At 41.2% G+C, this 14,896-nt stretch overlaps 1 protein-coding gene across 1 annotated transcript; it reads left to right on the top strand.

The window, feature by feature from the left end:
- Positions 1-7,536: 7,536 nt before the first annotated feature.
- Positions 7,537-8,040, top strand: LOC138894806 (uncharacterized). The gene has a single exon (XM_070179536.1). The coding sequence runs from the start codon at positions 7,537-7,539 to the stop codon at positions 8,038-8,040; it is 504 nt and encodes a 167-aa protein (XP_070035637.1).
- The last annotated feature ends 6,856 nt before the right edge of the window (positions 8,041-14,896 follow it).

The raw sequence follows: 14,896 nt of genomic DNA, 5'->3' as shown, positions 1-14,896 counted from the left end.
TTTCTTTTAAATATGTTACCATAAATTTCACTTATATCTTTTACTGTTTAATTTATTATATTTACTCCGGTAGGGCCTTGACCTGACCTCGTCACTACTCGACCGAGGTTAGGCTTGGCACTTACTGGGTACCATTGTGGTGTACTCATGCCCTTCCTGCATATTTTTTCGTGTGCAGATCCAGGTACGAGCTATCAGCCTTGGGGTTAGTGCGTGCTGCTGATTTTAGGAGACTTCAAGGTACTTCTGCTTGCGTCCGCAGATCTTTGGAGTCCCCTTCTACTCCCTCTCCTAGAGACTTTCTTTATTATCTTCAGACTTTTGTATAGAGCTACATAGATTATAGCAGCTTGTGACTTAGTGATATTCCGCGTCTTGGGAAACTATTTTGTATATGCCGAGTGGTACTACTCTTGGCTATTTATAATATGTTGTTTATCTTTAAAATGTTGTGTTTATTTATATTTTTCGCAATATTAGGCTTACCTAGTCGTAAAGACTAGGTGCCATCACGACACCTTACGGAGGGATAATCTGGGTCGTGACACTACCGCCCCTAAACGCTCAACTCTCCTATTCTCTCTTCTGGAGAACCCTAGCCGCCTCCCCCTTAATCCCCTCTCCTAATCCCACTGATAATGGGATTCAACTAAAATTCTCTTGCCATATTCGAATCCTTTTGGTACTGGCTATCCGTTTGTGGTATTACCTAGGTACTTGCCTAAACATGGCAAGCAATATCTTCCGAAATCGAACCAAGGTGGTTCGAATCTTTGATTTTGAGCACTATTTCGTCTACATATGTTCAATAATTTACTGTGTGAGTTCGATTTTGTTTGGATTCTGCTGATTTACACTTTCCCTAAAAAACTAGGGTTTATAGATTTTCTCTCTTAAATTGATTTCAAATCGATTTGCATGTCTCTTTTCCTTGTTTGTTGCTTAAATTATTATGTTTCCTTATATGTTTGCTCGATTTTGACTGCTATATAAGCCCCTCCCCATTCCCTTTTGGACGGGCCTTTAATCAAAAACTTTCCACTAAAAAGCTAAAGATCTTCACTCTGTTTTTCGCTTATTCTCTTGTTCTACTTTGTCTCTTGGACGGCTAAAAGCCAAGGCCACCGGAATTCCTATTTCTCTCGACCTTCCTTGGATGTGAGCATTGCCCTAGGTTCCTTGAAGCCCTTGGGAACTTGACGCATCAAAGGTCCTAGGATATACTGCTTTGTTGACGTTCAAAGTGATTATGTTCTTTTCTTGTTTGTCTACTTGTCAATCAGTAACTGGTGAGTTCTTTAGCCTTTGCAATGTTCATTCTCTTATATTCCTGATTAGCATATTCATGCCTATGAAATTACATAACCTAATATGTTTTTTAGACTATCTCTATGTGTAACTCTGCTTATGATGTGAACCTCTCTAGTATTTGCTCATGCCTAAATTGTCACTTCTAAAATGTATTTGTGTTTAACTTGAGCAACTTAGATTGTTTGAAGTTTGTTTAGCTTAATGTATTGGTACTTTGAGTGTTTACATTGGTTATATGACATCAGTTGGTTTCCTGCCTTGTCCTGGATTTCTATAGTGATTGATTTGTATTTGTGATATGCCCCAATCCATGCTAAGACCCTCATTCTAGACATGATTTACTCCTATGATCATTTTATTCACTTAGTATGTCCTTACCCTACCTAACTCTGTACTCCCTAGAAACTAGTTGGAATCTTTTAGAATAGCTTCTTAACTTGTGTTCCCTATAACATTTGATTCTATTTTCCTTACTGGTGTGAGTTGCACTGTTCAACCCCTGGTGCTTAGCATAATTTGATCCTTACTCTTGAACCTGTTAAGTTAATGTTCTGTTGTTTGTCCTATTTGGCATAATGCTTTGCTTATTAATTTGTAATCCCGAAAGCCATAATCCCCTTGCTTTCTTACAAATGTTCCTTGCCTCAATGTGCTAAGTGTGGACTTATGATATTAACCTGTCTCTTGAGTTTGTTTACCCTCTATGTTGATATTTCATTATGTGATCACTCTTGCAATGCATGTTCCTAAAATGCAAATGCACTTTTTCAAACTCTGCTATTTGACTATTATTTTTATTCTCTTTGGTTGTTTACCCTATTCCGAACCTATAATTCTTGGCTGACTGAGAGCCAAGGCCACTAAAGCTTTCTCTACTAACCACCCTAGTATGAGCACTGCTCGGGGTCCATTTTGAGACCCTTGTGAACTCTGACATACTAGGGCCTGAGGTTCTTTGGCCATTTTCCTTACTACTGAGTTATGTCCTTCTTTCTGCGTGTTGAATGTGCAAATTGACTTGTGTAAGTGATTGTTTCCTGGATCCTATTATCAAACTATGGTTGTTGGGTTTGGTTCGAGTTCTCCTATGGTTTTTAGACTATGTTGAGATCTGTATGGAGAAAGAGCTTAGTTGAAGGCTTGTCAGTGCTGGGTATCTTTTGGGCTTGTCTTGGGCCTACGGTTATTGATTGTACTACTTTGTAATTTATTCATTATTAGGCCTGTAATAATTTTGTAATAACAATTGGGGTGATAGTGAAATTGGAAAATTGGTATCTCTTAATATTTGCATGAAAAAAGGTAGAAAGCATGTTTATAGGATTTATGTGATCTATTTGCTATCCGACTTGTTATATGTGAATATATTTGTGTACTATTAGAAATCATGTCATTGGGGGATCACATACTCACATAATTAGTATGTTGTCAATGCATGAGTATTCTATCTATTCTTGTGTCTACTGCTATGTATTGCTAGATAGCATGCCTATAAGAAATAATTGCTAATAATTGCTCCTTAATCTGCTCAGTAGATATCATGCCCATAGGATTTTAACTAATTAATTCGCTATTGCAATCTCATCGGCCATCTAGAAAGCATGCCTATAGGAGCTAATTGTATGAGAATCAGTTCCAATCCCCAAACTTTAGAAATCATGCCTATAGGACATCACTACTCGCTTTTCAAACGTTGTTTTATTGTTTATCCACGCGATTATTAGGAAGCGTAATAATTTTGAGCATTTCCAATAAGTTCCGCTATTGCTTACTGTATAAATCACTTAGAAATCATGCCTGTGTCTACTGATAATCTGTAATAAGCCACTTAGCAACATCTGGCATTTGCCAATTGGTAATTTGGAAATCATTAGGTCTAAAAATGGCTTGCGCATCTGAATCAAATCATCTAGAAACCATGCCTATAGAGTTTAACAACTGCAATCCTTTCAATTCTGAAAACTGCCTAATATGTAAAATCTGTTTGCGTGCATTTGTTTGCCTAATTGCGGAGGCTAATGTGAGTCTTTAATTGGATCTAATTGCAGTCCTATTTGTTTTGAATTGTTGCCTAGTTTTAACATTTTTGATCAGCCTAAGTCAAGTCTAGAACCACCTAAAAATAGAGGTCCAAATGCCTCCTGGACCTTAGTCATGGGACGGGTAGTGCACGCATAAGGCACGATTTAGAATCAACTAGTGGGCTTTAGGTAATAACTTAGAGATAGTAATTGGGTAGCAGGAGATGATAGTCTGTGCCCGCTGAATAATACGAGTAACACCCCATCTTGAGGGAGTTACGAAGTATTATTTATGTTGCATGGGGTGATCCTTTAGGATAAAAAACTTAGGACCCCCCATCTTATCTTTGAATCAAGTGTTTGTATTTATTCAAAGTCTTTGATAATCAAACTTCCCAAACTTTTTATTTTCTCTATCTTTGTTTATCTGACTAATTCATATAATTCAAGTTCGGCCGGGAGCCACAGTTGTGAACCTCGAAGAGTGCCTAACACCTTCTCCTCGAGGTAATTTCGAGCCCTTACCCGATCTTTGGTGATGCAAACTAGTCAAACCCGAGTCATATGAAAATAGGTGTCCTAACACACCTTAAAAATTGTTAGGTGGTGACTCTCCTCTTTTAATACCTGCTTTAAAACAGTTGTCACATGTCGAGTCCCGATTTTGTGAGAAAATAGGGCGCGGCAGCATGGCGACTCTGCTGGGGATATTTAGGCTCTTACCATAGCAAACTTGGTTTATATGAATTAGTCTTCTCTCATAAACGTGTTTCCTTGTTCTTTTATTATTTTGCTGCTACATGAATATCCCGCTCTTGTTTCCCTTTTATTGTTGTATGCACACCCTTTCCCTTATTCTCGCTCTATTTGAATTCTATTTAATATGTAAATCCCTTCCTTTATTTTCCCTTCTTTGCTCAAATTGGCTCTAACATGCGTGTTCCTTTTTTAGTCATACTTATTTGCTCCAAGTCGCCTTCTAAATTGCTACACCATGTTTCTCCCCACCCTTACTCCCTCGCTTACTTTTTATGGTTGCCACATTGCACGAACTAACTTCTTCTTGTTTTCCTTTCTTTTTATGTCTTTTACGTTTTATTTTAATACTGCATTTACTATTTTCATCATGCAAAATATTTGACAATGTGTTGTTTATCTTTGCACAAAGCATGCTCCACATCATATTCCACGCGTGCCCAATTAATACCATAGCGGCGCTTGATGAGTGTTCACGCTCTTCCGAAATCACCCTTTAAATTTGAAAAGGCTTATTTGTGGTAAAACTAGTCGATCAGCGGTGCAGTCGACGGTTCCGTGCCTTTCCCTCTCAAGTTGTCCACTTGAGGGTACCGGTCTAGACTCTTCTAGAAACCCCACTCTAATATTAACTGTGCATGCATCATGTCCAAACCTAGTATGGGTTAGAACGTTGTCCGCATGATAACCCGCTAAGGCAAGACTTGTCCAAAGTCCGCCGAGATTTTTGTAATTCCAATGGACACTATCATGATATGTGCATTATTTGGAGAAAACATGCCTGTATGCCGATCATTAATGTGTAAATAGTCAAATCCAGAGGGGGAAGGGCTAACTTTATTTGTTTTGCAGAAATGAGGCATGAAGTCCCCATGTTCGGAATGGTTAAAAATATCCCACCTTTTTTGCTGGATTGGTGGAAAAACCTCTCACCAAGTGACAAAAACCATGTAAAAAGAGTCCTCGGAAATTTACCCTCTTTATTAGAAATTCAGCAAAACAATGCATTAATCGAGGCCGCCACCATGTTTTGGGATGAGAAGGAGTCATCTTCCATTTTGGGGACATAGAAATGACTCCTCTTTTAGAGGAAATAGGAGGCTTCGCTGGACTCCTATGGGATAGCCCTGGTTTGTTGGTACCGGAAAATCGTACTTCCCGAGGTTTCTTGTAAATGATGGGTTTCAAGAAAAATGATGAGTTACTCTGTCTGAAGAAGTCTAATATACTATTTGAGTTCCTTTATGAGCGTTATGGGCACAACAAGTCATATTGCCTTTACCATGATAAACTTGCCATTTCATTCTTTGGGTTAGACACACCGCCGGGTTTTCATATTCATTGTCTGTTTTCTGGGAATGCTGATATTTCCGATGAAGGGAGAAAGGATCCACACTCACCTAGATATGGTCGCTAGAACTTTAATGGAGGGAATTGGAGGGTCAAACTTACACCATTGTCCCTATAATCTTGGCTGAGATGTACCGGGCTTTAGAGCGTTGCAAAAAAGGGTATGGGCACTTCGAGGGTTGCAATCTATTACTGCAGGTATGGTTGTTAGAACACTTTCAGAGAGGTGAATACCGTCAAGAACTTCCGTGAAGACCATGGAATGACCACATAGCCTATCATCATCCGAAGAGAATGACTTTTATCCCAAACAGGTTTGCGCAACCAGGAAATGCTGTGAGCTGGGTATGTTTCTTCAGCAATTTGATCGATGAAAGAGTGCATTGGATGTTCGAATGGTTCCCTAGCAGTGAGTTCATCATCAGGTCAAGAGAGACTCCTCATCTTTTGCTAATCGGGTTGAGAGGAATCTATCCTTATGCTCCTATAAGGGTTTTGAGGCAAGCTGGGAGAAAGCAGGTTATACCTCGAGTTTCCAACATGGTCCAGTACAAAGTAGACTTCAAGGGAAACACCATTCCATTCAAGTTCGAGGCACAACATATGTGGCATCAAAAGATCATTCTGGAGAAAGATACCATCGAGCTAGATCAGTATCACACCGGCCATGTGTACTTCTATCCATCATGGTTGGTAGATGATATAGCGGGAGATGTCAAGCCAGGGATTAATCTGAAGAATAGGGTCATAGACGACGCTGCTGAAGCACAAGTCAAATACAGGATGTTGCACAAAAGCGTTTTCGAGTCTGAAGCCACGCATGTGGAACAGCATAAAGTGGACATGGAATCAATCAACGAGTGGAAAGGAATCGCTACTAAATCAACAGAGAGGTTGGAATATTTGGAGCAGGGGTTGGTGGAGCTTGAGGGAAAGATGAGGAAAAGGATCTCAGGTTGTCAGAATACGGAGGGCAACGAAGGAGGGCATCTAGCAAGGGCTTATCTGCTGTTGGACATGCGCGACCTGGGGAACCTGATTGATGGAGATAAGAAGGCCAAGCATGGAGAAGGTCCCTCTGGGACCAAATAGATTAGGAATAATGTTTTATTTGCTTTCTAGACTCGTTTTAGACTTTGATTGGAATAAGGAAAATTCCATTAGTAACTCTTTATAATTATTGTCGTTTTAGTAGAGATTTGGTTCATTTATCACATTAATGAAATGCCGCAATTATTGGCATCAATTTTCTCCAAACCTATATGTCACTTAGGCTTACCTCGGGCACAATGAGGACCCCAAAGGTTGGTTCGTGCATACTGGCATTATCCGCATATCATACTAGATCCAAAGATCCTTCACCTCCTCCTCCACTAAGTGATCCTAAAGGCAAAATCAAAGGGAAAGAAAAAATGGACGATTTAAATGGTATCAGAAAGGACAATGCATAGAACGTTGAAACCTCGGACGGTCGGAATACTCCAGCACAGAATGAATTGGTCCTACGTCTGGAACAGAAAATATTGGAGCTACAAGGGGAACTTGAGCAGGTCCAGAACTTGGTAAACCTTTCCCTCACCCTAAACATCCCCGACCTTAACCAACAAAACACAAACGCCCAAAACCCGGTACCTCCCCAAAACACAAAAAATCCGCCAAATCCTCCCGCACCACATCAATACACCACACCTCCTCAGAACCACAACCCCCCACCGATACCTACTCCTCAACAACACCATCACTACCCAACTTAATACCCATAAACAACCACATACCACACCCCTCAGAATGCACCACAACCTACTCCTGACCCGCAAAACTCAACCAATGACCACCATTATGCCTAGATTCCCGGAGTCCCCCAAAGTAATCCCATATATGTGGAAACATTACCCCACACCCCACAACAAACCTTATACATACCGAATCCGCTGAGAAGGACCTGCTCATCAAGAACATAGCGGAGGAACTCAAGAAACTTACTGGCAGAGTTCAAAGTGTCGAAGTGGGCAAAGGCATTGAGGGTTTGAATTATAAATATTTGTGTATTCACCCAGATGTAGAACAGCTAGAGGGTTACAAACCTCCTAAGTTCTAAATGTTCGACGGAACTGGTGATCCGAAGGTGCACTTGAGAACATATTGTGACAAGCTTGTAGGAGTTGGCAAGGATGAAAGAATCTGCATGAAGTTGTTTACGAGGAGCCTCACCGGAGACGCCCTATCCTGGTACATCAGTCAGAACCCAAAGAAATGGGTTAATTGGGTAAGCATGACATCAGATTTCATGGATCAGTTCACGTTTAACACAGAAAATGCACCAGACATTTTCTACCTTCAGAATCTCAAGAAGTGGCCAATGGAAACTTTTTGCGAGTATGCTACTCGGTGGAGGTCCGAAGCTGCAAAAGTAAGGCCAACACTAGAAGAAGAACATATGAATAAGTTCTTCGTCAGAGTTCAGTATCTGCAATACTATGAAAGACTGATGGTTATTAAAAACTATAAATTTTCTTACATCATCAAATTGGGAGAAAGAATAGAAGAAGGGATCAAAAGTGGAATGGTGACAAATTTTGAAGCACTCCAAGACACAAATTAAGCCTTACAGTCAGGAGGTATCTCCAAGAAGAAAAGTAGGTACGGTGATGGTAGCCCAAGGTCCAAAATCTCCTCTTACATACCAAACACTCCCACCCACATATCAGCCTTCACCTCCCAGATACCAACAACCTACCGCCACTTACCATACTTATAACACCCAGCCAGCATACTACCACTTACCACCAGCCCGCCAAAACTACCAAAAATCTAGACCAAATTTTGACCGTAGACCACCCAGACAATACACCCCAATTGCTGATTCTATAGACCAATTGTACGAGAGATTGAAGGTTGCCGGTTATATCACTCCCATTCCCACTATTGCTATGGAAAACTCTTCCCAGTGGATTAATCCAAACAATACATGTGCCTATCACTCAGGCATGAAAGGTCATACTATTGATGAGTGTCTCACTTTGAAGGATAAGATCCAAATGTTGATTGACACCAAGGTTATACAAGCAAAAGAGGCTACACCTAATGTCCGCAATAATCCTCTCCCAGATCACAGGGGTGGAGAAGTAAACGTGATAGAGACCGATGAAGAATGGGACTCAGAAGGGTCAATTGGACTCATTCGAGAAGGGGATAATTCTGAAACATCTCCAGTCACTCTCGCACCTATCGTGGTACAGATTCAGTCACCAATTGAGGTTGAAGTAGCCACACCAACTCCGTTTGAGGTTGAAGTAACAACGCCCTCAGCCGCGCCAACTCTGTTCGAAGTGGAAGTGACCACACCCTTCACCGTGACGGTAGCACCTACATCGTCCTTTAAGTCCAATGTTATACCCTGTGACTATGTTGTAGAAGCGAGAAGGAAAAGAAAGGCAAAAATGGAGGAAACAGGTGCAGCACAAGGCATGACTAGAACTGGTAGGGTTTATACGCCCGAAGATTTAGGAGGAACAAGTAAAGAAGCCATTGCTAAGCCGCCTATCATTGAAACTGGCCTGGATGATCTTTGAAGAAAGGTGCAAGCAAGAGAGTATTCTGTGGTTGATCAACTAAACAAAACCCCTGCTCAGATATTCATTCCATCACTACTGTAGAACTCCAAGGCGCATAGGAATGCGTTGATGAAAGTGTTGAACGAAGCCTATGTACCCAACAAGATCACCAGTGGAGAGATGGCCAACATGGTAGGGCAAGTGTTGGAAAGCCACAAGATCACTTTTCATGAAGACGAGCTGCCACCAGAAGGGCTAAGTCACAACAGGGCACTACATACCACAGTGCAGTTTGAAGACAAAGCTCATTGCCAGAGTCCTGATAGATGGTGGTTCGAGTCTTAACATATTTCCACTAACTACTCTGAAAAGATTGGGTAAAGGTTTGCACGAGATACGAGCAGGAAGTATGAATGTAAAAGCATTTGATGGGTCTAAAAGGGCCACAATTGGGGAAACCAACCTCAGCCTACAGATGGGCCCAACCTAGTTTGATGTTGAGTTTCAACTGTTGGACATATCTGCTACCTACAACCTATTATTGGGACGACCTCGGATACATGCCGTTGGGGCCATAGCTTCTACTCTACATCAGGTCGTGAAGTTTGAGTGGAACCATCAGGAAGTGATCATCCATGGGGATGAAAGTAATCCTATTTACACCAGTCAAACTGTTCTGGTCATCGAGAATAGAAGGAAGTTGGGTGGAGAAACATACCATCGCATCGAGCGCGTCAACGTAATTGAAAAGGATAAATGGTAGAGAAGTAAGATAGAAGGCATATTGGCATGGACAGGGTATGATCCTGGCAAGGGACTCGGTAATAATCTCCAGGGGATCACCAAACCGATACAGCTAAAGTGTCACGGCATAACTTTTGGGCTTGGCTATGAATACACCTAGCATGAGTATCATAATTGGTCGCCACCATGGTGTGGTCCTTATTACCCTCTAGAGCAACCGGTACCATATTTGAGCTAGTCATTTCATCAAGCTGACATGATGTGGGAGTCCGAAGAAGATGAAGTTCTAACGGGCATAAGGAATTTATTTATGGAGGATGAATATATGGATTGCAGTGCGATAGTTGAGGAGGAGGAGGAGGAGAAAGGCCTCATTATTCAGACCGTAGAGGAGGGAGCTGTTCTCAAGAATTGGACTGCTGCACCATCAAGGGCCCGTCAAGTTCCCGGGTATCCTGGCAATTAGCATCATTTATTTTGAAAGTAATTTTATGAGCATCTAAGACATTTTCAGTATTTTGTTTTAAGCATATTTTGTTTTGAAATAATTGCTCGAGTAATCGAGCCATACTTGTTTGATGTTTTCAAGATTTATCTAATGCATTGTTATTTTTAGTATTTATTATTATTTTTTACATTTTTCTCTACAGAATTATTATTACCTATCCCGATGAACCTACGACTGTGACATGTAATAAGACAACGCAACATAAGGATAATGATTTAGAGGATCTGGAAGAGGATATAATACACGAGGAAATTGTCAGAGAAGTGAAAAACTTTGAAAACAAGCCTAAGTCCAATTTGGATGATACCCAAACAGTTAATTTGGGAGACTCTGAAACACTCAAGGAGACGCGTGTAAGCATTCACCTATCACCGTCAGAAAAGGAAGAGTACGTCCGGTTCTTGAAGGAGTATGAGGATATTTTTGCATGGTCCTATGATGATATGACCAATTTGAGCACGTCCATAGTGGCTCATAAACTACCTACCAACCCTATGTGTCCGCCTATAAAGCAGAAGCTCAGAAAGTTCAAGCCGGATATTAGTCTGAATATAAAGGAGGAAGTCACCAAGCATATCAAAGCCAAGGTTCTCAGAGTGGTTGAATATCCGACCTGGTTGGCTAACATTGTGCCAGTTCCAAAGAAAGATGGGAAAGTCAGAGTCTGTGTCGACTATCGGGACTTAAATAGAGCAAGTCCCAAAGATGATTTCACGTTGCCCAATATACATATATTGATCGACAACTGTGCCAAGAATGAACTCTAATCTTTTGCGGATTGATTCGCGGGATATCATCGGATCTGGATGGATGAAGAGGATGCCGAAAAGACAGCCTTTATTACACCATGGGGGTGTATTGCTACACAATGATGTAATTTGGCCTAAAGAATGCTGGAGCCACCTATATGAGGGCCATGACAACCATTTTTCACGACATGATACACAAAGAGATAGACGTGTACATGGATGATGTCATCATCAAATCCAAGAGAAGCACAAATCATATAGCAGATTTGAGGAAATTCTTCAATAGACTTCGAAGATACAACCTGAAACTAAATCCTGCAAAATGTGCCTTCGGAGTCCCTGCCAGAAAGTTGTTAGAATTCATCGTCACCCGCCGAGGAATTGAGCTAGACCCGTCAAAGGTCAAGGCTATCCAAGATTTTTCACCTTCGAAGAACAAGAAAGATGTGATGAGTTTCTTGGGGCGTCTAAATTACACCAGCCGTTTCATAGCACAATCAACTGTAATCTGTGAACCGATTTTCAAAATATTAAAGAAAGACGCTGCAACAAGTTGGACTGAAGAATGCCAGAAAACTTTTGATAAAATCAAGGAATATTTATCCACACCACCAGTCCTGGTCCCGCCAGAACCTAGTAGACCTCTTCTACTCTATTTGTCCGTACTAGATGGGGCTTTCAGTTGTGTCTTGGGACAACACGATGAGACGGGGAGAAAAGAGTAGGCTATATACTATCTGAGTAAGAAGTTCACACCCTACGAGGCACAGTATTCTTTGCTGGAACGCACTTGCTGTGCCCTGACATGGATAGCTCAAAATTTGAGGCACTGCTTCTGTTCCTATACCACGTATCTCGTATCAAGGATGGATCCTCTGAAATACAGTTTCTAGAAACCCATGCCTATAGGGAAGCTGGCAAAATGGCAGATACTATTGAGTGAATTCGACATCGTCTACTTAACTTAGAAGGCGATCGAGGGACAAGCATTAGCAGATCATCTGGCAGAAAATCCAGTAGGAGGAGAATACGAACCATTGAAAACTTATTTTCCTGATGAAGAGATATCATTTATAGGAGAAGAGATCACCGAAACCTACAACGGTTGGAGAATGTTCTTCGATGGGGCTGCAAATTTTAAAGAAGTGGGTATCAGAGTTGTTTTGGTATCAAAGACATGTCAACATTACCCGGTATCCGCAAAACACAGATTTCTGTGCACCAACAATATGGCAGAATATGAGGCTTGCATCTTGGGGCTCAATTTGGCCATTGACATGAATATTCAGGAATTGCTGGTAATTGGTGATTCAGACCTTTTGGTACATCAGGTTCTAGGAGAGTGGGCTACAAAAAATACCAAAATATTACCATATTTGTACTATGTGCAAGAGTTGATGAAGAGATTCACAAAGATAGAGTTCAAATATGTTCCGAGAATCCAGAATGAGTTTGCAGACGCATTGGCCACCCTGTCTTCCATGATATAACACCCGGATAAGAATTTTATCGACCCTATTCTAGTAAGGATCCATAATCGGCCAGCTTATTGCGCTCATGTTGAAGAAGAAACGGATGGGAATCCGTGGTTTCATGACATCAAAGAATACCTAGCAAAAGGAGAGTACCCGGAGCATGCAAATCATACTTAGAAATGCACACTCCGAAGATTATCCAATCATTTCTTCCAAAGTGGAGGAATTCTGTACAGAAGGACTCCAGACCTAGGATTATTACGGTGTGTTAACACCAAGGAAGCTTCCAAACTACTCGAAGAGATACATGCCGGAACTTGCAGACCACACATTAATGGTTTCATTTTAGCCAAGAAGATATTAAGAGCATGATATTTTTGGATGACTATGGAAATGGACTGCATCAGGTATGTTCAAAGGTTTCATCAGTGCCAAATACATGCAGATATGATACGGGTGCCACCAAATGAACTCAATGCAATAAGTGCACCTTGGCCTTTCGCCACTTGGGGAATGGATGTCATCGGTCCGATCGAACCCGCCGCTTAAAATAGGCACATGTTCATTTTAGTGGCCATAGACTACTTCATAAAATGGGTTGAGGCTGCATCTTACAAAGCTGTAACCAAGAAAGTCGTCGCAGATTTTGTCACGGATCATATTATTTGCCGATTCGGGGTGCCAGAATTCATCATCACCGACAACGCCGCCAACCTCAACAGTGACTTAATAAAATCTATGTGTGAAACCTTTAAGATCAAGCTTAAGAATTCCACAGCATGCAGGCCTCGATAGGAATCATGAGGTTTGAGAAGAAGGGCAAGTTGAGCCCAAGGTTTATAGGTCCATTCGAGGTGTAGAGATGAGTTGGAGAGGTTACATATGAGCTTGCTTTGCCTACCAGTCTATCAGGAGTTCATCCGATTTTCCACGTGTCTATTCTCCAGAGGTATCATGCCGACCGGTCGCATGTGTTTGTCTTCAGCACAGTCCAGCTGCATGAGATCCTGGGTTATGAGGAGGAGCCAGTTGCCATTGTTGACAGGCAGGTTCGCCAGCTGAGGTCCAAGAAGATTTCGGTGGTAAAAGTTAAGTGGAAGGGCCAACCCGTCAAGGAGGCGACTTGAGAGGCCGAAGAGGACATGCAGAGAAGATATCCACACTTATTCGGCACTCCAGGTACGATTATAGACCCGTTCGAGGATGAACATTTGTTTAAGAGGTGGAGAATGTAACGACCCGACCAGGCATTTTTCTTTCTTGATCCATGTTCCCCTAAATAATACTCCACGTATGTGCTTTTACTATTTTATGACTTGCGGGGATGGTTAGTTTGGGATTTGGAAGGGTTCGGGCTGAAATCGGAACACTTGGTTCCTTGGTTTGGCTTTAAAAGGCTAAGTTTGACTTTGGTAAACATTTTGATTAAACGACCTTGGAACCGGGATTTAACAGTTCCAATAGGTTTGTATGATGATTTTGGACTTGGGCGTATGTTCATATTGAGTTTTGGATGACCCGGGAGCGTTTCAACCCTTAATATTGGAAGTTGGCACATTGAAGGTTTTAAAGTTCTTTAAATTTGTTTTGAATTAGGATTTGGTCTTATCAAGGTCCAATTGAGATTCCGAGCCTAGGAATAGTTCCGTATGGTGATTTAAGACTTGTACGCAAAATTTGGAGTCATTCCGAGTAGTTTCACCATGATTCGGTGCGTTCAGAGTAAGGTTGAAGAACTTGAAGTTCATAAGTTGATTCTATTGGTTTTGGTATATGATTCTTAGTTTTAATGTTGTTATCCGTGTTCCAAGGGTGCAAACGAGTCCTTTTTATGATTTCAAACTTGTTGGTACGTTTGGGTGGGGCCTCGGGGGCCCAGTATGCCATTCGGACGATGCGCGGAGTTCATTGTCACGACCCAATTTTTCATCCGTTGGATATCGTGATGGCACCTAGTTTTAGGGACTAGGTAAGCCTAACATTTACTGAATAACAACAATAATAATTAAATAGCATCTAACAATTTTTGAAATAGAAATCTCTATAAAATTTACAATTCCTAAAATCGGTAGTACAAGTCATAAGCTCTACAGAGTTTACTACAACTTACTAAATACAACTGTTTGAAATAAAGTAAATAGTGTGAATACAAATCAGAAGGTTACTCCGAAGCCTGCGAACGTAGCAACGGGTTTACCTTGAGTCTCCACAGCAACAGTCCGCACAATTAGCTAATGATCAACTGACTACGAAATACTTGGATCTGCACAAAAATGTGCAGAAGTGTAGTATGAGTACACCACGGTGGTACCCAACAAGTATCAAGATTAACCTCAGTGGAGTAGTGACGAGGAACAGTCAAGACACCTACTCGACTAAATAACCCGAACAGAGTATAAGTACAGGAACAACAGAGTATAGTTCTACA

Source organism: Nicotiana tomentosiformis, chromosome 6, assembly GCF_000390325.3.
Source record: "Nicotiana tomentosiformis chromosome 6, ASM39032v3, whole genome shotgun sequence".
NCBI lineage: Eukaryota > Viridiplantae > Streptophyta > Magnoliopsida > Solanales > Solanaceae > Nicotiana > Nicotiana tomentosiformis.
Note: the sequence above shows the minus strand (reverse complement) of the source record. Positions and strands in the feature narration are given on the sequence as shown.

Coding starts and splice junctions, on each gene's coding strand:
- LOC138894806 (XM_070179536.1), top strand. CDS start 7,537: ATGTTCGACGGAACTGGTGATCCGAAGGTGCACTTGAGAACATATTGT.